General features: G+C 37.4%; 2 protein-coding genes across 2 annotated transcripts in view; one reads left to right on the top strand and one right to left on the bottom strand.

Annotated features, from left to right (window-relative positions):
* Positions 1 to 12,466: 12,466 nt before the first annotated feature.
* The window catches only part of LOC107522142 (olfactory receptor 1J1-like), a 44,036-nt gene continuing 31,914 nt past the window's right edge, over positions 12,467 to 24,588 (bottom strand). Inside the window, exon 2 of the mRNA XM_060200102.1 lies at positions 12,467 to 13,705. Within this exon, the coding sequence (XP_060056085.1) occupies positions 12,763 to 13,705 (943 nt within the window). The 3' untranslated portion in view covers positions 12,467 to 12,762. The remainder of the gene's footprint in view (positions 13,706 to 24,588) is intronic.
* On the top strand, positions 22,186 to 23,130 carry LOC107522144 (olfactory receptor 1J21-like). The gene has a single exon (XM_016184993.2). The coding sequence runs from the start codon at positions 22,189 to 22,191 to the stop codon at positions 23,128 to 23,130; it is 942 nt and encodes a 313-aa protein (XP_016040479.1). The 5' UTR covers positions 22,186 to 22,188.

Below are 24,588 nucleotides of genomic sequence, written 5' to 3'. Positions count from 1 at the left end.
GAAATCACTAAAGTTTGAGCAGAAATAAACAACATTGAAAATAAAAGAACCATACAAAAGATCAATGATGCCAAATGTTGGTTCTTTGAAAGATTAAACAAAATTGACGAACCCCTAGCCAGACTCACCAAACAAAAAAGAGAGAAGACTCAGTAGAATTGTAAACGATGGAGGAGATATCACAACTGACACCACAGAAATCCAGAGAATCCTGCGAAACTTCTGTAAAGAACTATACCCCACCAAGGTAGAGAATCTGGAAGAAATAGAACAATTCCTAGAAGCATATGACTTTCCAAAACTGAACCAAGAAGAACTACAAAATCTAAATGTACCAATCACAGACAAAGAAATTGAAACCCTTATTAAGAATCTCCCCAACAACAAAAGTCCTGGACCAGATGGCTTCACAAATGAATTCTACAAAACTTTCAGGAAACAGTTAGTACCCATACTTCTTAAACTATTCCATAAGATTGAAGAAACAGGAATACTCCCTTCCACCTCCTATGAAGCCAACATCACCCTGATACCAAAAGCTGATAGGGACAGAACAAAAAAGGAAAACTACAGACCAATATCTCTGATGAACATAGATGCCAAAATATTAAACAAGATCTTAGCCAACTGGATACAGCAACATATCAAAAAGATTGTTCATCATGACCAAGTGGGATTCATCCCAGTAATGCAAGGTTGGTTCAACATCCATAAGTCAATCAATGTCATTCACCACATCAATAAAAGCAAAGCCAAAAACCACTTGATTATCTCAATAGATGCAGAGAAAGCCTTTGACAAAATCCAACAACCATTCATGCTCAAAACTCTACAAAAAATGGGAATAAATGGGAAATTCCTCAAGATAGTGGAGTTTATATATAGCAAACCTACAGCCAATATCATACTCAATGAACAGAAGCTGAAAGCATTCCCCCTCAGATCGGGGACTAGACAGGGCTGTCCACTGTCACCATTACTCTTCAACATAGTATTGGAAGTTCTTGCCATAGCAATCAGGCAAGAGAAATAAATCAAAGGAATACAGATTGGAAGGAAAAAAGTCAAGCTCTCACTATTTGCAGATGATATGATAGTATACATAGAAAGACCTAAAGAATCCAGCAGAAAAATACTGAAAGTTATTAGGCAATATAGAAAGGTATCAGGCTACAAAATCAATGTACAAAAATCAGTGGCATTTCTTTATGCAAACACTAAATCTGAAGAAGAAGACATCCAGAAATCACTCCCATTTACTGTTTCAGCAAAATCAATCAAATACCTAGGAATAAAGTTGACCAAAGAAGTGAAAGACTTGTATGCTGAAAACTATGAGTCGCTACTCAAGGAAATAGAAACTGATACCAAGAAATGGAAAGATATCCCATGCTCATGGATTGGAAGAATAAATATCATCAAAATGAAAATTCTCCCCAGAGCCATATACAATTTAATGCAATACCCATCAAAGTTCCACCAAGCTTCTTTAAGAGAATAGAACCAACACTACAATCATTTATCTGGAACCTGAAAACACCTAGAATTGCCAAAACCATCTTGAGGAAAAGAAACAGAAGTGGAGGCATCATACTCCCAGACCTTAAACTATATTATTAAGCCATCATCATCAAAACAGCATGGTACTGGAACAAAAATAGGCACACAGACCAGTGGAACAGAATTGAAAGCCCAGAAATAAATCCCCACACCTATGGACATCTAATCTTTGATAAGGGGACTCAAAGGATTAAATGGAAGAAGGAGGCTCTTTTCAATAAATGGTACTGGGAATACTGGGTTGTAACATGCAGAAGAATGAAATTGAACCACTTTATCTCACCAGAAACAAAAATCAACTCCAAATGGATCAAAGACCTAGATGTCAGACCAGAAACAATCAAATACTTAGAGGAAAACATTGGTAAAACAGTTTCCCACCTACACCTCAAGGACATCTTTGATGAATCAAACCCAATTGCAAGGAAGACTAAAGCAGAAAGAAACCAATGGGACTACATCAAATTGAAAAGCTTCTGCACATCCAAAGAAACTATTAAACAAACAAAGAGACCCCTCACAGAATGGGAGAAGATCTTCACATGCCATACATCAGACAAGAAACTAATCACCAAAATATATAAAGAGCTCAGCAAACTTAGCACCAAAAAAGCAAATGACCCCATCCAAAAATAGGCAGAGGATATGAGCAAAACATTCACCACAGAGGAGATCCAAATGGCTAACAAACATATGAAAAACTGCTCTAGGTCACTGATTGTCAGAGAAATGCAAATTAAGACAACACTAAGATACCACCTCACTCCTGTAAGAATGGCATACATCAAAAAGGACAGCAGCAACTAATGCCGGAGAGGATGTGGGGACAGAGGAACCCTTTTGCAAGGCTGGTGGGAATGTAAATTGGTAGAGCCTCTGTGGAGAGCAGTCTGGAAAACTCTCAGAAGGCTAGACATGGACCTTCCATATGATCCAGTAATTCCTCTCCTGGGGTTATACCCCAAGGACTCCATAATACCCAACCAAAAAGAGGTATGTACTCCTATGTTCATAGCAGCACAATTCATAATAGCTAAAACCTGGAAGCAACCCAGGTGCCCAACAAAAGATGAGTGGCTGAGAAAGCTGTGGTATATATACACAATGGAATACTATGCAGCTATCAAGAACAATGAACCCACCTTCTCTGACCCATCTTGGACAGAGCTAGAAGGAATTATGTTAAGTGAGCTAAGTCAGAAAGATAAAGATGAGTATGGGATGATCCCACTCATCAACAGAAGCTGACTAAGAAGATCTGAAAGGGAAACTAAAAGCAGGACCTGATCAAATTGTAAGTAGGGCACCAAAGTAAAAACCCAGTGGTGAGGGGTAGACATGCAGCTTCCTGGGCCAGTGGGTGGTGGGAGTGTGCAGGAGGGATGGGTCACAGTCCTTTGGTGGTGGGAATGGTGTTTATGTACACTCCTAGCAAAATGTAGACATATAAATCAGTAGTTAATTAATATGAGAGGGGGAAAATCAATTGTATGTCTCAAAGTTTTTCAAAACACAAACTGAATCTTTTTAATATATAGGCTGTATATTTGATATGCGGACTCTCAAAAGCCTAGACAAAGTAGATCAGAAGCATCCAATAGCACAGCTATATACAAGATACTGGATACTGTACAGCAAACCCTAACAAAAGGTCTTTTCAAAGTTAACCCAATTACCAAATAATGTGATGATAACATTAACTATCGATTGTCTTTTTGAACCCTAAGACAGCAGGAACCTCACATCTCCACTATAGAGCCCCTACTTCCCCCAGTCCTGGAACCCTTGGATAGGGCCCACTTTCCCGTATGCCTCTCCCAATCCATACCAAATAATATTGCATCCGCCGATCACAACCTAACCAACGCAACGATTGCCACATCAACATGCTTCACTTCAGACTGTGTCCAGAGACTTCACATGTGGAATGACAACCCTTCAGCTTCATTACTCGGGTGAGACCTTTCCTTTCATAGTATACTCTAATTTCATCTCAGGTGGTTCACTTTCTAACAAAGTCCCATAACCTAGATATACACCAGTTTCTGTGAGAGCGTATGTTCACACGTATCTATAAACTAATGCAAAATATATACCTGAAAGCAGAAGTACACTAGAGTTTGCAGTGAGTACCTCCCTAACATTTCCTCTCCACTATTCCAAGCTTTGGGTCCATGATTGCTCAACAATTTGTTTGGCTTTGTATGTTAACTCTCTTTTCAGTCACCAGGTTCCAGATGCTATCAGGATGCCGGCCAGGCTTACCTGGACTGAAGACCCCACCAATATGTCCTGGAACTCAGCTGCCCCAGAGACACACCCTACTAGGGAAAGAGAGAGGCAGACTGGGAGTATGGACTGACCAGTCAACGCCCATGTTCAGCGGGGAAGCAACTACAGAAGCCAGACCTTCCACCTTCTGCAACCCACAAGGACCCTGGGTCCATGCTTCCAGAGGGATGGAGAATGGGAAAGCTATCATGGGTGGGGGTGGGATATGGAGATTGGGTGGTGGGAATTGTGTGGAGTTGTACCCCTCCTACCCTATGGTTTTGTTAGCTAATCCTTTCTTAAATTGAAAAAAATAAATAAATAAAAATTAAAAATTGATCAAGTGTTGGAGAAGGGAATCAGATGAGAGGTTGTGTTCAAGTGACAAGAATATATACCTTTAGACATACATAGACACACACACACACGTGCACATGATATACTAGGGAAATAGCTTAATGGCAAAATGCAGGACTAAATAAATGTCTGAGGCTCCTGTTAGATTCCCACTTCCCAGTTTCTAGATTGATACTCTCTCTCTCTCTCTCTCTCTAAATAGCAACGACCTTTCTAAGTAGCAATGACCTTTATTATTTGTAAGAGGGTCAAAGGAGAGAAGGGTACAACTGATCAGGATGTGGAGGCACCTTCAATGACACAGTTGAGACTCTGAAAAGTCTGCTCTCTCCCATATGAAATAAATAATAACTTTTTAAAAATTGATAAAATGTCTTTTTATAGAATTCACCATTGGGACCTGCCCTAATATTAAGTCTAAATTCTCCCAATTAGACTCTAATTAAACTTACAATTGCTATATTTTTAGTCATATACATTAAAATCAAATTAATTTGTGGTATTACTTGAAATTAGAACCCATTCAGTTTTATGGTCAATGTCAAGTTAGAAAATAATATGACTGTCAGAGCAAAACTCCAAACATGTTTTCATTATGAACTGTAGGATGTTTCTAACATTATTTCTTTTTTAATCAATAATTCATTATAAAATTATCAATATCCCATTTTAATCTAACAGATTCATTTTAGAAATCTCATGGGAGCATATACATGTATGTGTGTCAAAATGTACAAATATATGTATTTACAAATATATAGTCGAAATTTTCTTCTATTATTATTATTATTAGACTACATTAGATTAAGGTAGTGATAAGTCTACTTTCGCATTTTATTTTAAATGAGTCTTTCATAGCTGTAGTTCACCATGTGACTGTTATACAAATGGCACTTTATTTAAGCATTCAGGGTAACAGGGATGAGGAAAAAGGAAACTTCACGATTCTATTCAGCATGGGAAAGTTTATGGTTAGATTATTAAAGTAACTAATTTTGTAAGTTTTATTCTGTTCTAGTGGGAAAATGTCACCATTTCTCTGAGCCATAGAATACTCAAGGAGATGCTTAATTCAAGGCATGAATGAAAAATATTTCAATAGCAAGAAAAGCATATCAGCAGGAACTTAATAAAGAGATCACTGTAGAAGTTCAGGTGTCAAATAACTTCTGGTTATATCTGGGTCAGATCAGTAGAAAAGAAAGCAATCGGGAATTTGGGAGAAAATATGGGAGAAAAGTCAAAAACTCATCATACTTAATGGGAATTAAAACATAAAGAAGAGACATTTTTCTTCATTCTCTTAAAAATCAGATAAGGGGGATCAGGTGGTAGTGCAGCAGGTTAAGCAAAGTGCAAGGATGGGCATAAAGATCCCGGTTCTAGCCCCTGGCTCCCCACCTGCAAGGGGAGTTGCTTCACAGGCGGTGAAGCAGGTGTCTATCTTTCTCTCCCTCTATCTGTCTTCCCCTTCTCTTTCCATTTCTCTCTGTCCTATCCAACAACAAACGACATCATCAACAACAATAATAACCACAACAAGGGCAACAAAGGGGAAAAATGGCCTCCAGGAGCAGTGGATTCATGGTGCAGGCACTGAGCCCCAGCAATAACCCTGGAGGCAAAAAAAATCAGAGAAGAATAAAACATTTGGACTCTGAAACTTGAGGTTCTGAGTTCAATTAATATTCTGTGTCACTGATTCTATCTATCATTAACAAGCAAATCTTAAAAAAAAAGAAACAGTTTCTGTACAGGCAAATCATTCATATGATAATATCTGGAATAGTTTGATGTAATAGTATAGTCAGGATAGGGCAGAGAAGAACACATTAAGTCCCATATATGCACAAAAATACACACATTAGAAACATGAAATCAAAGAGCATTGCTTCTACTCCTACTCTGATATTACCTCTTAGGTAATGGGTACATGTACCTTCAGCTATAAGACATGAGTAGGGTTTTCCATTTCTTTCTATAAGACTCAGAATATATTGAAGCAGATGCAGTCTCTAACAGTCGCAAAGATACATTACAACAGGGAGAAGAATTAACAGTATAGAACCAAGTAAGATAGATAAATAGACACTTGTTTATAGTTCTTGAGTAATGCTAGTGGACCATAAGGTCCTCTAATTAGTAATAGTCATGAAGAGAACTGCAGGATAATAGGGCTGAGGGATGGGGGGAGGGGATGGGTTGTGAAGTAACTTACCTATCCCCAACTTTAAATTAAACACATACAGGAAATAATTGCTACCTTGCCTTTTGATCCCTTGAGGGGAAGAGCTGTTTGTTGATATCAGGCAGAAGGGAAGTTCACTGCTGAAGAAGTTGTGATAATCATCACAAAATAGCTAAAAGAAATGTGGTCATTTTTTTTTTCAAACCACAGGGGCCTCCTGCCTACAGAACTTCACTGCTCCTAGTAGAACTTTTCTTCCCTTTCCAATTTCAATTAGAAAGAGACAGAGTGGGAGAGAGAGGAATGGAGAGAGAAGAGGGGACATCACAGTTCTACTCCACCACTCATGAAGCTTCCTCTTGGTACTGTGCATGGTGCTTGCATGTGGGTACAGGACTTGAACCTGTTTCTTCTCTGAGACAAAGTGTGTGCTATACTGAATTAGCTATTTCACCATCCCAGAACCTGGTGTTTGTCATTGATACTGGTGAACATTATTCAAAATCAATAACATGCTTCCAAAATGGAGTTTTGCTGTATTGACCCATGTCTCTTTTTTTCCCTGTGTACCACATTTTTCTGGAATCATCAACTTTAATGAATTAATTTTAAAACCAGAGCACTGATCAGCTCTTGTTCATGGTGGTGAGGAGGATTGAACCTGGGACTTTGGAGCCTCAGGCATGAGAAGCTCTTTGCATAAGCATTATGCTGTCTACCCCTGCACCGTGCTTTTCTAAGAACACCCCACACAACCTAATATTTTCATTCTATGGAGGAAATGAAAGAGAATTTATATCTTGTCTCAAAAACTGGACCCTTAATGAATGAACACAGTTTGTAAATATATCACTGTACTGCTCAGATACTATAGAGTCTACATTCTCATGGCGCAAGTTGTCTTACATATAGTGACCAGTTAAGATTGTTTTCACTATAAAATTAATAAGATTCACTGGAGTCATACCCAGCTTCAAATTCTGTCCATTTCTCCTAAGACACGCTGAAGATAAATATCATGGACTAGTTATTTGAGGTGAAATTGTATGAATATTTATGTGTGTTTAATTTGTTCTTTGTTAATATCAATCTCTATGAGAACTGATATGAATGAAAAAGTTTTATAAACTACTGATATTTCAGATATAGTTTCCATATCTTATGGATCATAGTGGATAATCTTCTGTTATTATAATGTTACAACTGACTTGTGTGTTTACTAGATGTCAAGAGTTGACAAGATTTTTTTTTAACCAGAGCACTGCTCAGCTCTAGCTTATGGTGGTGTGGGAGACTGAACCTGGGATTTTGGAGCCACAGGCATGAGAGGATTTCTTTCTCAAACTGGGAGTACACCCTTGTACTTCCCTGTGTATGGAAATAAATGTGAAATTTATGTCTCAACAAGACTTCCTACTGGGTTAGAATATGGGAAAATCATCTTGACTTACTAGAAGAAATTGACATGTTTCAGGTGCCAGATGCCATTTCTTAGAAGTCTTCCATCTTTATCCTGTGTTATGCAAAGGCTTACCATTTTTCTGAACATTAATTAAAACTTTATTAATTTACATAATAATATGTATAAAATTCATAGTAATTAATAAGATACCACATTAACTTATCATACCCAACAAAATTAAAATGTAGGTAAGATTATACTAATAGGTAAAACAGAGAAGGGGAATTCTTTTTCTTCTTTTTTTAATATAATTTTTATTAGTTATTTAATAATGATTGACTAAATTGTGGTATAAGTAGGGTATAGTTCTCACCACCAGAGTTCCATATTCGCTCCCCTCCATTGGAAGTTTCCCTATTCTTCATCCCACTGGGAATATGGACCAAAGATCTTTAAGGGGTGCAGAAGGTGGGAAGTCTGTCTTTTGTAATTGCTTCTTGGCTAGACATGGGCATCAGCAGAAGGGGAAGTCTAATGGATAATAACCATGTAAAAGGTGGTCATCAAAAAAGGAGATCATCAGTAATTACCAATAATAACAAATATAAAGGATAATAATCTTACATATAAAATTTTTACATTGGAAATTGGTTAGAGACATCTCATTTGACAACAGTCTGTTTCGGTTGAGTGTCTTGTTTATTTCTAATAGAGAATGCAGTTGGGAGAGATAGCTTACTGTAGGGAAATTTGTGAGGATGTGGTTGAGCTTGGCAGGACTTGATCTGAGGGCCACGTTCATCCTGTCAGTCTCTCTCTACTGAGAGGTCTAGCGAGGAGAGAAACAACCCCCCAAGGTTTGCCTCATCTTTTCAGATTCCCTGCCTCACAAAGTACCCTGCATTCCTGATACTATGGCCTGCTCCCTTATTATCTACATAATCATTGTTTTGCCTGAAAGATCCCCACCCATTCCATTCCTTTGATCTATCTTCTTTCTACCCTCAAGACCCTCCCTGCTGCAAGGTATTATTAACCCTACCAGTTAAAACCCTTGCAACAGTTGCTAAGGAAGTTCCTACCTTTCCCAGCTCCATTTTGCCTTTCTCTGCCCCTTTCCAAACCATGTAAAGCCATTTCCATTTCCGACTTGCCACTTCCGGGTCCGATTCTTAAAAGCCTTGGCTGTCTGATTAATAAAGAATTGAACTGCCTTGCCACCACCAGCTCTGTTCCTGGGTCATCTCTCTTGTGTCACTGAGTGAGTAGTAGCGCAGACTGGATCCGATCTCATTCTCTCCAACCCAGAGAGTACATGCCCGAGAAGGGGCACCCCCACAATAGCCCGGCAGCATACTGGTTATACAAAGAGACTGTCATGTCTGAGGTTCCAACAAAGTCCCAGGTTCAATTCCCTTGCACAGCTGTAAGTTGAAACTGAACAGTGCTCCTGTAAAAAAGAAAAAAAGTGTGTATATATATATATATATATTATATGCAAAAGAGAATTATATGATATTTTATGATAATGCAAACATGTGTATGCTACCAATATCAGGTTTTAGCTTATAGTATAACGGAAATTGACAAGAGACCCACCAATTCATAGATAAAATTTTATTAGGAGTCAATATTTGAAGATAGTGAAACATCACAGGATGCTTCCTCAAGTAGAATTCACATTAGAGTTTTAATGGGACAAGAACATGTGTGGACAAGAATGTTGAGGAGGACTCTCCAATCAGTCCACAGGCAACCTATACACTCAGATAAGGTTCTTTAGTTAATGTAGAAATGACTCTTGACCGTACTGGGTTCTCTTATGCAGCTGTGCTTGTGGACTGCATTACCCTCTAGAGATAGTCAGTTACTACCTGGTTCAAGATAGTCCAAGGCTTATTAGTTGTGTAGGAGTCTTACCTGGCATGCTCAGGGAGGGAGTTATGTCTCATTACTGCTACTTGGAAGACTATATAGGGATTATTGTCTGAACTTATGTACTGGTTTCATATAGGGAAGTCCTGAGTTTAGCTGAGAAGGAAATGGACGGTCAGAGTACACTTTTCCTCTTGATTACCAAGGTATGAACAGTTACATGCCTTTCTAGAGCACAAGTCAACATAAATATTAACATTATAGCAGTTTTAAAAGTTAAAATCAAAGCAAAAAATAATAATAAAGATTCTGAGTACTTTCAAGTATAAAGGCAGACACAAGTGAAGACACAGGAAGCTTAACAATATTTTTAGGTTTCCACTAGTTAACCTATAAATTGCTAAATAGGTATTTAATATTATTCTTAAAATGTAATTATATGCCATAGAAATGCATTAACATATATATATATATATATATTTTGACAGTAAACACACTATATCATTTTTGTATGTTGTTTGACAAAAAGTCACAAAGCTTGAGCTAAAAATTCAAGAAAATAGGTAAGATTTGAGGGTAAATTTTTTTAAATCCATTGACTTAAAAACTCAGAATTTGTTCTGCTTTATATCTTCATGCTTTTCAGCCATCAAGTGGCAAATACTACCATGACGTCAACTTGACTTCCCTGGGCAGAGGACCTCACTAATGTTTCCTGGGACTCCACTGCTTTGGAGCCCTGCCCCACTAGGGAAAGACAGAAACAGGCTAGGTGTATGGATCAAACTTCCAGCACCTAAGCAATTACAGGAGCCAGAACTTCCATCTTCTGCACCTGATAATGATCCAGGGTTTATACTCCCAGAAGGATAAAGAATAGGAAAGCTACTTAAAAAAAAGTTTACCAACTATGAAATTCAGTTAATAAACTTTGTTTTAAATGCCAAAAAAAGGGCTTCAGGGCTTGTTCTTTTATCACTGAGACCACTCCCACAAAATTACATTGCATGTGAACTTTCCAGATTGACTTCCTTGATATAACCAGTTTAGCAGTGATAATTAATTTGAACTTACAAATACTTATAATTTTTAAAAACAAATCAAAAAGTTTTTTATATTTATTTATTTTATTTTCCCTTTTTGTTGCCCTTGTTGATTTTTATTGTTGTTGTAGTTATTATTGTTGTTGTTATTAATATCATCGTTGTTGGATAGGACAGAGAGAAATGGAGAAAGGAAGGGAAGACAGAGAGGGGGTAAAAGAGAGACACCTGCAGACCTGCTTCACTGCTTGAGTAGGAATCACGGAAGAGAGACTGGCCACTTCGGGGTCCTGGGGAGACTGCTGACGAGGGTGAGCACGTGGAGTAAACCACCTCTCAGGAAAAGCTTCAGGGAGACATCTCGTTTACTGGGTGTACAAGCAAGCAGAAATACCCAGGGTTAGGAAAAGGTTAAGGTGATCATTAAGTCACATACAATACAGGGTTAAGTCCTGACCTATCAGGTGTTTGTTCATTACTGGGAAGTTACCATATAAGGTCTATTCACAAGCTGACCATGCATAGGTAGGCATCTCTCTAAAGGTAAATCATAAGGGGGAGGGGGGAAGTTAAGCAAAACCAGGACATTTGTGGTGGGTTTCAGTTTGCCATATATGGTAATTTATGGCCTTGTTCAAAAGGAACGAGGAAGTATGTGCAAGAAAGTTCGCAGTCTTGAAAATTCCATCCATCTTGAGGTCATGGGGTCGAGTGGGGACCTGCCTACCCCCTCCTGTGAGGAGCGGGTTTGGGGTCCACCCTCTCAGACTCTCATGGAGATAATGGCCAGGTTTTCCAGAGAGTGGCCTTTCCCCACATGAGCATATAATTTACATATTTATGATATAAATCTAATAGTATGCACATACCAGCATGTTATGGTCTTGGTAAATGTCTCTGATATATACACTTAATGTTTTTGTCCTACTTCAATATTTCTAAATTTAAAAAAATCTAGAAAATGAGTGAACACATTGTCAAATATGAAAAATATCCAAATGATTCAAAGAATTAAATATCTAAAGGAGTAAAGACATACACGTTAGAAATCATAAATAAAAATAGAGTGGTAATTTGACATACACACAAATTATAGAGTAGTTCCAAGAACAAGATAATTAACATATCCATCACCTCACATAAGTAATTATTTGCTGTGTGTGATGAGAGTGCTTACTGCCAACCTTCAGCAATTCTCAAATACAGAATGCCATAATTTTAAATAGCTTCCATGATGTACCCTTAGACCCTGAGAACACATTCTTTTTATAACTGAATAATTTCAGCCTTTGAGATATATCACTCTGCTTATAATTCCACTAGCCCCTGGTAAGCATTGTAATTTTTGCTTCCAAAAAACTTATCTTTTTAGAAAAGACCCACATGTAAGTGATACCTAACAGTGTATTTCTTCCTCTGGCTTATCAGATAATCATTTGATATACTTTAAATACACATGATTACATTTTTCAAGAAATAATGATCACAGACATTAAATAGATGGAATTAAAAATAATAAAAATATTCAACAAAAGATACTTAAAAATAAAAGGATATTAGAAAATCACAGGCTAAAGTAAACAATTTCTAGCTAATTTTCCTCAGAAATAAAATTCAAGTATATTAGAGACTTAAACAAGTAAATGGAACCATGAAATTAACAGAAGATATAGGAGGGGAAAATAGTTTCCTACAAGAACCTGTAAAACATGTTTCCCAAAACAATAAAGTAACTGAAAAAATATTTAAGTGCTGGTTTTGATGATAAAAAGCACTGCTTTTTACATGAGATGAATCAAAACTTGAAATCATATAGGTATAAATATTTCATGAAAGAATATAAAGGGATATTTTACAGTTATGTTTGTAAAACCATTTCCATATGATTCTTTATATTGAACAAGAAAACTAAATAAAGAAAAAAACTCTGTCCAATCTGAGACAAAATGAAAAAAGACTGCCACACCATGATTTACTAAGAAATAACTCTGAAGAGAGGAACAGATGTTCCTTGTACATGAGCAGGATAAAGCAGGTCTTATAACCAATTAATAGAGAAATAGTGTTCATCTTGGTGAAAATATTTTCCTGGTGAGTATATTTCCCAGAGCTCCTTTCATATCCCGATTCCTCAGACTATAGATAAAGGGATTTAGCATGGGAGTGACCAGAGTGTACAATATGGCCACAATAACATTTTTGTCATTGGAGTTGCTGGATGAAGGGAAAAAGTAAAGTCCAATAATAGGTCCATAGTAGAGAGAAACTACAGTGAGGTGAGAGCCACATGTGGATAAGGCTTTCAAGATTCCCTTGGTGGAAGGTACCCTCAGGATAGAGGCCCCAATATGACCATAAGAGACCAAGATGCAGATGAATGGCACAGTAATGACCACCACTCCCACAGTGAGGATTACCATCTCATTGACTGTGGTGTCAGAGCTGGACAGCATAAGTAAGGCAGAGAGGTCACAAAAGAAGTGGGGAACAGTGTTGTCTTCATAGAAAGAGAGACGGGCCAGGAGGACAGTGTGTAAAAGGGCACTAGCAAAAGATAGGATCCAAGAAATAATTACTAGGAGGTAACACAGACTCTGACTCATGATGGTGGTGTAGTGGAGAGGGTCACAGATGGCCACATATCTGTCATAAGCCATGGAGGTGAGAAGGAAGCTATCAACATCTCCAAAAAATAAAAAGAAATACACCTGGGAAATGCACCCAGCATATGAGATGGATTGACTCTGTGTCTGCATGTTGAAGAGCATCTTTGGAGCTGTGACAGATGAGAAGGAGATGTCAGTGAGGGCCAAGTGGCTGAGGAAGAAGTACATGGGGGTGTGGAGACGAGAGTCCAGCCGGATGAGCAGGATGATGAGCAGGTTCCCCAGCACCGTGGTCAGGTACATGCCCAGGAAAAGGACGAAGTATATATCTTCACTCTCTGACCCAGTGGGGAGCCCCAGGAGAAGAAACTCAGATGCACTGCTTTGATTTTTCCCCTTCATGGTTTTTCTTTCTTTTAGTAGAAATGGGGAAAGAAAAGATTGGGAAATGAGAAAAAAATATGAGTTGACTATATGACAAGCAGTCAACTGAACATACCTTTATAATAGTCAATACATGAATTGAACCCAAATAAACCATGTATTTTTTTTATTGTCACCAGGGTTATTGCTGAGACTAGATGCTGGCACTATGAATCTTCTACTTTCAGCAGCCATTTTTTTCCTTTCTATGGTATTGAATAGGACAGAGAGAACTTGAGAGAGGAGGAGGAAATAGAGAAAGATAATTGCCTGCAAGCCTGTTTTACTACTCCTGACGCGTCTCCCTGCAGGTGGAGAGCAGAAGCTGGAGCCAGGATCCTTGCACAACCACCTGGTTCCCAAACCATGAATTTTGCCACATCATAGGTAAAGGGTTGCAAATGGTTTCCTACAGAAAAAGAATGAAGCATCAGAAGAATGATAAATGATATGACATTCAAATTTGAAGAATCTAGAAGTTCATGAAAGACAGAAAACTAGTGTGGAAGGCTGGGCCAGTGATTACTAGTTAGAAATTCTTATAAATGCTCTCCAATTGGTTTGTGATCTTGTTTTAACTGTCAGAATGCCTCTCATACACACTTTCATTCATCTTTATTTCTACTGATTTATTCTTATTTTATTTATAAAAAGGAAACACTGACAAAACCATAGGGTAAAAGGGGTACAACTCCACACAGTCCCCACCACCAGAACTCTGTATCCCATCCCTCCCCTGATAGCTTTCCTATTCTTTAACCCTCTGAGAGTATGGACCCAAGGTCATTGTGGGATGAAGAAGGTAGAAGGTCTGTAATTGACAAAATTGTGGGATAAGCAGGGTACAGTTATCAATATAATAAAATCTATGAGCTGTCTGGGTCTGAGAGACATCAGGATTTAAGATTTGGTTGAAATGTTAGGTGCAATTTCTCAACAAGGACATTAAAGACGAGTGGCTCACACTGCCAAGCTAGAGGGCTTGGGTTCGGCCCCTGGTACTCACCTGCAGGGTTGAAGCTGCATTATCAGTGTGGTAGTGCTACATTGATCTCTTTTCCTCTCTATCTCCCCTTCTCCTCTCAATATACTCTATCCTAGCAAGTAGCTAAATAAATTTTAAAAGCTTTAAAAAAGATGTCTATGTTAATTATATTAAAGATCATAACGTACCATTATATGATCTAAAGTGACATATTATGCCATGAGTCCTTCCTTTTAAGTGAATTCCCTTCTCCCTAAATGTTTTGTTTGTTTGTTTTTGTTTTTTATCTGTTACTTTCTTTCTAAGGGAATTTTATTAAATGTGAAAAAGTTATGACTTCTTACAGATCCCCACCTAATTTTAAGTTTTAACTTGACTATTCTTACTCAAGTTCTCAAACATTAGAGAATCTTTGGACTTTTCCAGTCATATCCAGTACCTACCCGTGAGTAAGATCTTGGTTAAGTGTACCCAGTACAATTACCACACAACACCTCATATGCTAACATTTTGGCTCAATTTTTATTCCAGTGACTTAACAGATTTCTTTTTGCTGTGCCAGGGTCTTGCATATACAAAATTCTACCACTTCAAGTCAGTGGTTTCATTTTTTTTATGAGAGAGAGAGAGAGAGAGAGAACTTGAGAGAGAGACAGATAATATCATAGCAGTGTTCCACCATCCATGAGCTTCCCCTTTTGCTATGGTACTCCTATGTGCTAGATCTCAATTTCAGTACCCATAAATGATAAGCCATGAGCACTACCAGGTAAGCTATTTACTAACTCCAGATATTTTTCTTGTCATATTATATCATTACTTATGTTTTCTTAATTTTATAATTCTTTTTTTTTGTTTCTTGAGGTCAGTTTGTCTTAGACTTACATATGAGCTGTCACAAAACAATAGGTAATGAGATCATGATGACTGATCTACTAAAATGGAAACTACATGTTGTGTTAGCATGTTTGCAATCTAACTTTTTTTAATGAGTACTGAGAAAGTATTTTACCCTTAGAATCATCATTCTTGTTAGAGGGTTATTGAAGATTTCAGATTGAACCAATCCTCCCAACTTAACTGAATTTTCTCTAAAATTCTAGCCTTTTCAATACACCACATTAAACTCCTGTTATTAACTCAGATGAATTGTATATTCAGTTTTTTACAGTTACTATCATATTATCAATTTATCACATTGAAAATGTTAGAGAATTAGTGTACATCTTGACTTTTTAAAAAACCTTTTCATTATTTTTATTTATTGGTTAGAGACATAAATCTAGAGGGAAGGGGATGATAGAGAAGGAGAGAGACAGAGAGAGAGACCTACAGAATGCCTCTAAGGCTCCAAGTCTCTTAGTCTCTAAGACATGGTGATCCTTGTCATGTCTCTAAGGCTCTACAATTCAGAAGATAACTAGAAATTCTCTTCTTATGTGTTTGGTTAATCAGAGTCCTAGTAATAAGACCCTGCCATGAGAAAATTATAAAAATAAACATTTTAGCAGACAGGGAGGTAGTGCAGTAGACAAAGCCTTGGACCCTCAAGATGAGGTCCCAAATTCAATCCCGGGCATGGGTTGTACCAGAGGTATGCTCTGATCCTCTCTTTTTATCTTTCTTCCTCATCATATATAAATAAACACATTTGTTAAGAAAAATAAAACATTTGATGAGAATTTTGAGGAGACAATACTATGGCACATGAGAAATAGAAATTCAGGAGCTTGGGAAAGTTATGGATTGAAAGAATTAACTAAAAGTCAGATTATGTTAGGCTTTCACTGATGTGATGGGACATTTTGATTCTATTCTCAGTCCAGCAGAAGTCACATGAGAAGTCTTAAGTAAAGGAATGATTGAAAAACTTTAAGTAGTATGATTGCTATTAGGTACAAAACAGACCGTAACAAGGCAAAAGCATCAGCAGGAATCTTAATAGGAAGACTGTGTAGTACTCAAGTACAAATAAGTACCTGCATATACCTTTATCATAGCAGTAGAGATGAAGATAACTACAGATTTAAGAGGAACATCATAGGGGAAACTAACAAACCTATATGGGTTAAAGGTAGTCAGGAAGAGATATGCTTTTATCCTGCCTTTTCAAATGTTATAAAGAATTCAAGCTATATTATTCTGGGTTGTAGAGCCTTAGAGACATGATGGGGATCGGTAGGACACACAGCACACACACGCAAATAAAATGCACAAACCATTAGAATCACACTACAGCTTGTAAATTCTATTCCTGCTCTGACATTGCCCCTTAGGCAATACCTTCAGTTACAAAGCAGTTTTCTTCATTTCCCTCTAGAAGGCACAGAGTACCCCCAATGCAGGTCGCAGTCTCTAAGGGCTTCAGATACATTGCAACAAGGAGAGGAATTACCAGTTTAAAACCAACTGAAAAAGATATGGTCAATCCGAACTTGTTGCCAATTCCAGAGCAAAGTATAAGGGTCCTATTTCACAAATCATGGAAAAATCTCTAGAGAGGAGGGCAAATCTCTATGGGCTATACCCAGTTACGACTAAGAACAGATAGTGCCATTACCTTTGGTTCCCTTGAGGAGAAACACTATTAGTACCAGGCAGAAGTTCACCCTTAGAGGAATAAAGATAATAACCACAAAGAAGTTCCTAGGAATTTGCTTTACAAAGGTTTTTACCTTTTAAGTTGGCATTGGGAAAAATGTGATGTGGAGTTAATAGCAAGCAAAAGTGAAGCCCAATTGTGTTAACCAAAGTCTTTTGTTTCTGATGTCCATGCTATTTCAAAAATACCATACTCTAATACTCCAAAAAAAATCATAGCAAAAGGCTTTTAATATTATTTTATCATTATTATTATGCATCCAGGATTATCGTTGTGGCTTGTGGCAGGAACTATGTATCCACTGCTCCTGGTGGCCTTTTTTTTTTTTTTTCCCATTTTTCACTGGACAGGACAGAGAGAAATTAAGAGAGAAGGGGGGAGAGAGATATAGAAAGGTAGACACATGTAAACCATTTGTGAAGCTTCCCCCTGAAGGTGGGGAACTGGGGGCTCGAACATGGACCTTTGCTTAGGTTCCTTGTGCTTAGTACTATGTGAGCTTAACTGGGTGCATGAAAGATCTTGCATATTTATCACCATCTCTGGGTCCATAAGAATAGAATACAGCCTCTATAAATCTTGCACTTCTTTAAAAAATTATCTTTATTTATTGGATAGAGACAGATATTGAGAGGGAAGGGGGGATAGAGAGGGTGAGAGGCAGAGAGACACCTGCAATACTGCTTCACCACTTGTGAAGTTTTCCCCCTGCAGATGGGGTCTGGGGGCTTGAGCCTGGGTCCTTGAGCACTGTAACATGTATGTTCAACCAGGTGTGTCACCACCTGGGCCCCAGTCTTGGACTTCTTCCCAAAAGCTATGGATCAACATTGTCTTGGTGTAAGTTTAACAAATATAATATAGAATTAACATTCAAGATATGCTTTTCACTAAACACACTGCAAAACTGAATCTAGATTTCTTTTATGCATCTCCAGCTCTATTCTTTCAAGCCAGACAGAAAAGGGATATTATGTGCTTGCTATTTGAGGTGAAGATATGAGAATATTTCCAAATGTATTCTCTTGTAACTGGGATGAAGAAGCTTTGTAAAGTATCTATATTTCAGAAATCATCTCCAGGTTCTGTGGATCATAACTAATAATTTACTACTATGTGTATACTGATTTAAATGTCTTGTCTTATGTGTTAAATGTTAAGTTGGCAGACTTTCTTCTGAAACCGAAAGTAGAACCTCATTGGCACCTTCTTTCCATAGCTGCAAGAGAAAAAAAAACTTTACTACACTGTATTATTTCCATTTGTTATGCATTGCTAGAAATCAAATTCAGCATCTCACTCATGCCTTCCATTGCGAAGCTACTTCACAGATTCAATGATTTTATTCTTTCTATTTGTTACAAAATTATATCCATCATCATTAGGCTCTTTTTAATTACCATATTATAAAACTTAAAAGGTATGATTTCAAATCTGTATATGTATATGAAACTCAATCAATATACCACAAAATTTCTTATTTCATTCCACTAAAGACATTTTTTGCCTATCCCCCCACTTCCTCTCCCCAATTCTTTCCAATAACCACTAGAGACTTCAAAGTTTTGTGATTAGTATTTTGCAACATTACTTGATTTACTTACTCATATCTCACATGTGTGAAGTCTTCCAACAATTGTCTTTTATCTCCTCTCTTCTTTTTTTGTTAATAATTTATTTACTTGCTTGTTTCAGAATAAGAGAATCATGACATTACTCTGGCATACATAACCCTGGGGATCAAACTTAGGACCTCATGCTTTTGATCCCAGCATTCTACATCCCCCCAAGACTACAACTTTCTTATTTATTTCAATTGGTATAATTATCTCAAGTACTATCTATCTTACTCAGAAAGGTACACTATCCTCTCTTTTAATAGCAGAGTAATATTCCATTAAGTATAAATGCTATTTTCTTTTTTAAAAAATTATTAGTGATTTTAAAATGATTAACAAATTTGTAAGATAACAGGGGTATAATTCTATACAGTTCCCACCACCAGAGTTCTGTGTCTCATCCCCACCACTGGATGTTTCCCAATTCTTTATTATATCTCTCTGGGAGTATGGACCAAAAGTCTTTATGAGATACTGAAAATGCAAGGTCTGGCTTCTGTAATTGCTTTTCTGCTGGACATGGGTGTTGATAGGTGATCCATAACCCTAACTGTTTCTATCTTTCCCTAATGAGGTAGGGCTCTGGAGAGGTGAGATTTCAGGGCACATTGGTGAGGCTATCTGCCCAGGGAAGTAAGGACGGAATCATAGTAGCATCTGCAATTTGTACACCCCATTTTTCTTTATGTTACCTTCTGTTGATAGATATTTAGATTGATTTTATATTTGGAGTATTATGAGTAATGCTGCTATAAACACAGGGACACATATATTCTCTTAAATTTATGTTAGCCTTCAAATAAATGTCTGAGTAGTATTGAGGGATAATATAGTGTTTGTAGTTCTTGTAGAATCTTCTTTGTTTTGCATAGGAGATACCCCAATTTATATTTCACCAATAGTGTATTAAAGTTGTGTTTTTTTCTCCATAAACTCACCAGCACTTGTTTCTTCCAACTGTTTATTAATTTAATTTTATCACATCAGGGTTATTACTGGGGCTTAGTGCCTTCAAGAAGAGTCCACCTCTACCAGTGGCCATTTTTTCCTTTTTTTCCACTGCTTTTTAAAATTTTATTTTATTGGATAGGAGAGAAATTGAGAAGGAAGGGTGAGACGGAGAAAAAGAAAGATGGACACATACAGACCTGTTTTACTGCTCCTATCGTTCCCCCTGCCCCGCAGATGCAGACTCAAATACCAAGTTTATAATAATTTCATTTGGTTAAATCACTTTCCTTCCAAGGATAAATACTTTGCTACTTAGGCTCAACAAACACTTCTCTCATGTGAATCATGAGGCAGTGATGTAATTATTCCTGATTATGTCTAATTTGAAGCTGGGGAAGAGGACTTGCCACCTGGGTTCTCATCAAGATTTGTTCAATTAGAATTCACACCTATTGCTCATGAATTGTTAAAAATTGTGCACATCTATATATCTATCCATTAATTGTCCTTGTGGCAATATTTCTTAGAGACCCAACTTACTTCATTGTATCCTGAGTCTTCCAGAGAGAAATGGAAAAACCTAACCATGTCTTGTAGCTGAAGGTATGTGTGATCATTACTTAAGAGACAATGAAGGGAAGAAGTAGAGGTCATATTTAGTAGTGAGACTGAAATATTTGTGTATATTTGCATGTGTATCCAGTGTGTGCTACTGTGTCCTTGCTTAGATATATTAGTCATCAGCCAATGTATGACAAATAGTGCCATGTAAAATATTTTCATTTCCTTTATTTTTTAATTTATTTTATTTTTTCCACTAGGGTTATCACTGGAACACTGTGTCCACACTAGGAATCCACATTAGGAATAGAGTAGATAGAATGAGAGAAATATAGGCAATTGCAGACCTGCTTCACCACTTGTCAAGTGTCCCTCCCCTACCCCAAACCACCCCCTACAGTAGGAGAACAGGGGCTCGAACCTGGATCCCTGCACACAGTAATGTGTTCAGCAACCAAGTGCTACTGTTTGGCCCTTAAATGCTAAATTTTTTAAAAAAATTAGTCCCTGAGTCTCACACATGCCTGATACCACCACTCCAGGCTATCATTTCCTTTACTTTAAGGAGATAGAGAGAAAAGACAGGCACACAGAGAGGAAAGGCAACACAGCACTGCTCTGCAACACATGGAGCTTCCCTAGTAATTACATTTTCACCCGACTTCTCATAATTCCTCCTATTTCTTTTGTGGGGAGGTTTACTGTGAAAATGACTTTTTTAACATTAGCCTAATATATAACATATATGTATATATATAAATTGTAAAGTTTACATAAATAAAAATGTAATATTAGTTGCATTAGTTCAAAGTTAGATTTCACCAGAACAGATTTTAGACACAAAAAATATGGATATTTAATTTACAACTTAAGATGGTGTTATAAAATATGGATAAAAAGGATATTATATTTGTGCCATTAACATGATCTCACCATACCCTGATCCAGATTCAAGCCTTGGCCTCACATAAAGGTGCTGGGACTATAGAACTGCAAAGGAAGTTCTCTCTCACTTTCTTTCTCTATTTTTGTCATCACTGGGGCTTCACCACTCTGGGTTGACTATTTAAGATAGAAAAGGGGAGTCAGAGGGAAAGAGACAAAAAAACTGCACCATTGTGAAATTCAGAGGAGGGTAGTTAGAAAAAGAGAGAAACTTGCAGCACTGCTTTACTGCTTGTGAAGCTTCTCCCCTGCAGATGGGGACCGGGAATTTGAATGAACCCTGGTTCATGAACACTGTAATGTATGTGCTCTACGAGGTGTACTGCTGCCAGATCCAAGATATTATCTTTTGAAAAATATCCATATAATTTTCTGTAGGGATTGGATCAGGTTGTATTCCCACCAACAGTGTTTAAGAGTCTTTTTTTTTTTTCTTCTCCACATTCTCACCTACATTTGTTGCTTCTGGTCTTTTAATGTAGGTCAGTCTCAAAGGTGTGAGATATAGTATCTCAGTATTGTTTCCATTTGCATTTTCTTGAAGATCAGTGATCAAGAATTTTTTTTTTATCTTTGTCTTCTGTAAGTACTTTTAGTGATGTGTTAATCAGTTCTTTTCTCCGTATTTTGATATCATATATATAGATATGTACTTGATATTGAATTTTGTGAATTTTTTTCTCTAAGTTAGATATTAGTCTTTTGTCATAAGACTAGTCAAATTATGTTTTTATGTGATAGTCACATTTCATTCTTTCATAATATATCTTTTTCAATTTTTCCTAACAAAATTGAAGGTCATGCAGAGGAGTAATCATAGCACCTTTTCTGAATTTCTTCTCCTGGGGCTACCCATTCAACCAGAGCAGCGGGGCACATTCTTTGCCCTCTTCCTGATCATGTACCTGACCACGGTGCTGGGGAACCTGCTCATCATCCTGCTCATCCGGCTGGACTCTCGTCTCCACACCCCCATGTACTTCTTCCTCAGCCACTTGGCCCTCACTGACATCTCCTTCTCATCTGTCACAGCCCCAAAGATGCTCTTCAACATGCAGACACAGAGTCAATCCATCTCATATGCTGGGTGCATTTCCCAGGTGTATTTCTTTTTATTTTTCGCAGATATTGACAGCCTCCTTCTTACCTCTATGGCTTATGATAGGTATGTGGCCATATGTCACCCCCTTCACTACACCGCCATCATGAGTCAGAGCCTCTGCTTCCTGTTAGTAATTATGTCCTGGCTCCTATCAGTTGCTGGTGCGCTTGCTCATACCCTCCTTCTGCCTCGACTTTCTTTTAATAGAGACAACATTGTTCCCCATTTCTTTTGTGACCTTTCTGCTTTAATTAAGCTGTCTAGCTCAGATACCACAATTAATGAGTTGGTTATCCTCACTGTGGGAACTTTGATCATTACTGTACCCTTCATATGCATTTTGGTCTCTTATGGCCGCATTGGGGCTTCTATTCTGAGGGTCCCCTCCACCAAGGGAATCTTGAAAGCCTTGTCCACATGTGGCTCTCACCTCACTGTGGTTTCTCTCTACTATGGATCTATTATTGGACTTTACTTTTTCCCTTCATCCAACAACTCCAATGACAAGAATGTTATTGTGGCCATATTGTATACTCTGGTCACTCCCATGCTAAATCCCTTTATCTATAGTCTGAGGAATCGGGATATGAAAGGAGCTCTGGGAAATGTACTGTGTAGAAAAAGATTTTCACTAATATGAACATTGTTTTCCCTAGTAACTGGGTATAAAATTTTTTCAACCCTGTATGTGCAATGTGTCATTTCTCTCCTAAAATCTATTTCTTCATCAGTTGTGATGCGACTCTTTCAGATTTTCCAATAATGCAATAAATTTTCTCAAAATATGTGATTAACATTGACTATCTTTACATTTTATAATGACCACCAGAGTTTAAAAGAAACAAAGAGTTATGGCCTTTGTTAGCGTCCGGTGGGTATCACTGGGTAGGAGCCAACTAAATTTCACAATTTTTCCCTCCACGCCATTGACATTTTTCTGATTCTTTCCATTTTATACCTATATGTGAATGTCTATATTGCTGAAAGTCCCCTCCCCCCAACAGTTATCTCTTCTACCTTTATGATCCAGTATTCTATAGATCAATCTGTCCTAAGAGTCTCTGTAGTGGATCTAAACAGAATGCTCAAAACTTCTAGATACTTTGGGCATCCATAAGAAAAATTATACACACAGACTTCCATTCCTGTTTATTGACCCCAAATCCATGAACTGAAGAGTGTAATTAGTCAAGGAATGAATACTAATGGATCAACCGTAAAACTTGTAATTCCAGGTAAAGATGCCTATCAAGTGCTCTGTATTATTCTCTATTTCAATTATGCTCTTATTAATGTAAATAAATGAATTAAGCTTTGAGGAATAAATCTAGGGCTGGCAAAACAGTTCACTTGGAAAGTATGCTACTTTGCCTTGTGTGTGACCCAAATTTGAACTCTACCCCCCACAACTTTGAAGGAAGCTTTGGTGCTGTGGTCACTTTCCTTATCATATATATATATCTATATAGATATATATATAGATATATTTATCATCTATCTATCTATCTATCTATCTATCTATCTATCTATCTATCTATCTATCTTCCTCTCTCTCTGCCTCTCTACTTCTCCGTCTTTTTCAAAGAAAAAGAAAGTGGGGAGGAGAAGGAAAAGGAAGAAGAGAAAAGATAAAGGAAATCTAGAGTACAAGGTTATAGCATAATGTTTATGAAAAAAAGACTTCTATGCCTGAGGCTCCAAGTTCCCAGGTTCAATCCCCAGCATCATTAAACTACTAAACCAAAGTTGAGCAGTGCTCTGGGGACACGGACACACACACACACACACACACACACACACACACACACACACACATGTACACACACACACATACATACACACACACATTTATATTTTTCTAAGGTGCACTTGTAAGTCAATTGATATCATGTAAACAATAATACAAAACTTATAACTTTAAAAACAATTGTTTTTGTTTCCCTTGACAAAGATATCACTAATAATGATGTTGAAGAGTTTATCAGTTGAATTTTTTTCTATGAGTTTTATAGTTTCAAATCTTACACTCAATTCCTTAACATATTTTGAGTTTATTTTCTGTACATACTATAAGATAGGAGTCCATGGTGTTGGGTGG

This window comes from Erinaceus europaeus, chromosome 10 (assembly GCF_950295315.1).
Source record: "Erinaceus europaeus chromosome 10, mEriEur2.1, whole genome shotgun sequence".
In the NCBI taxonomy this organism is placed as follows: Eukaryota; Metazoa; Chordata; class Mammalia; order Eulipotyphla; family Erinaceidae; genus Erinaceus; species Erinaceus europaeus.
This window is presented reverse-complemented; position numbering and strand designations above follow the sequence as displayed.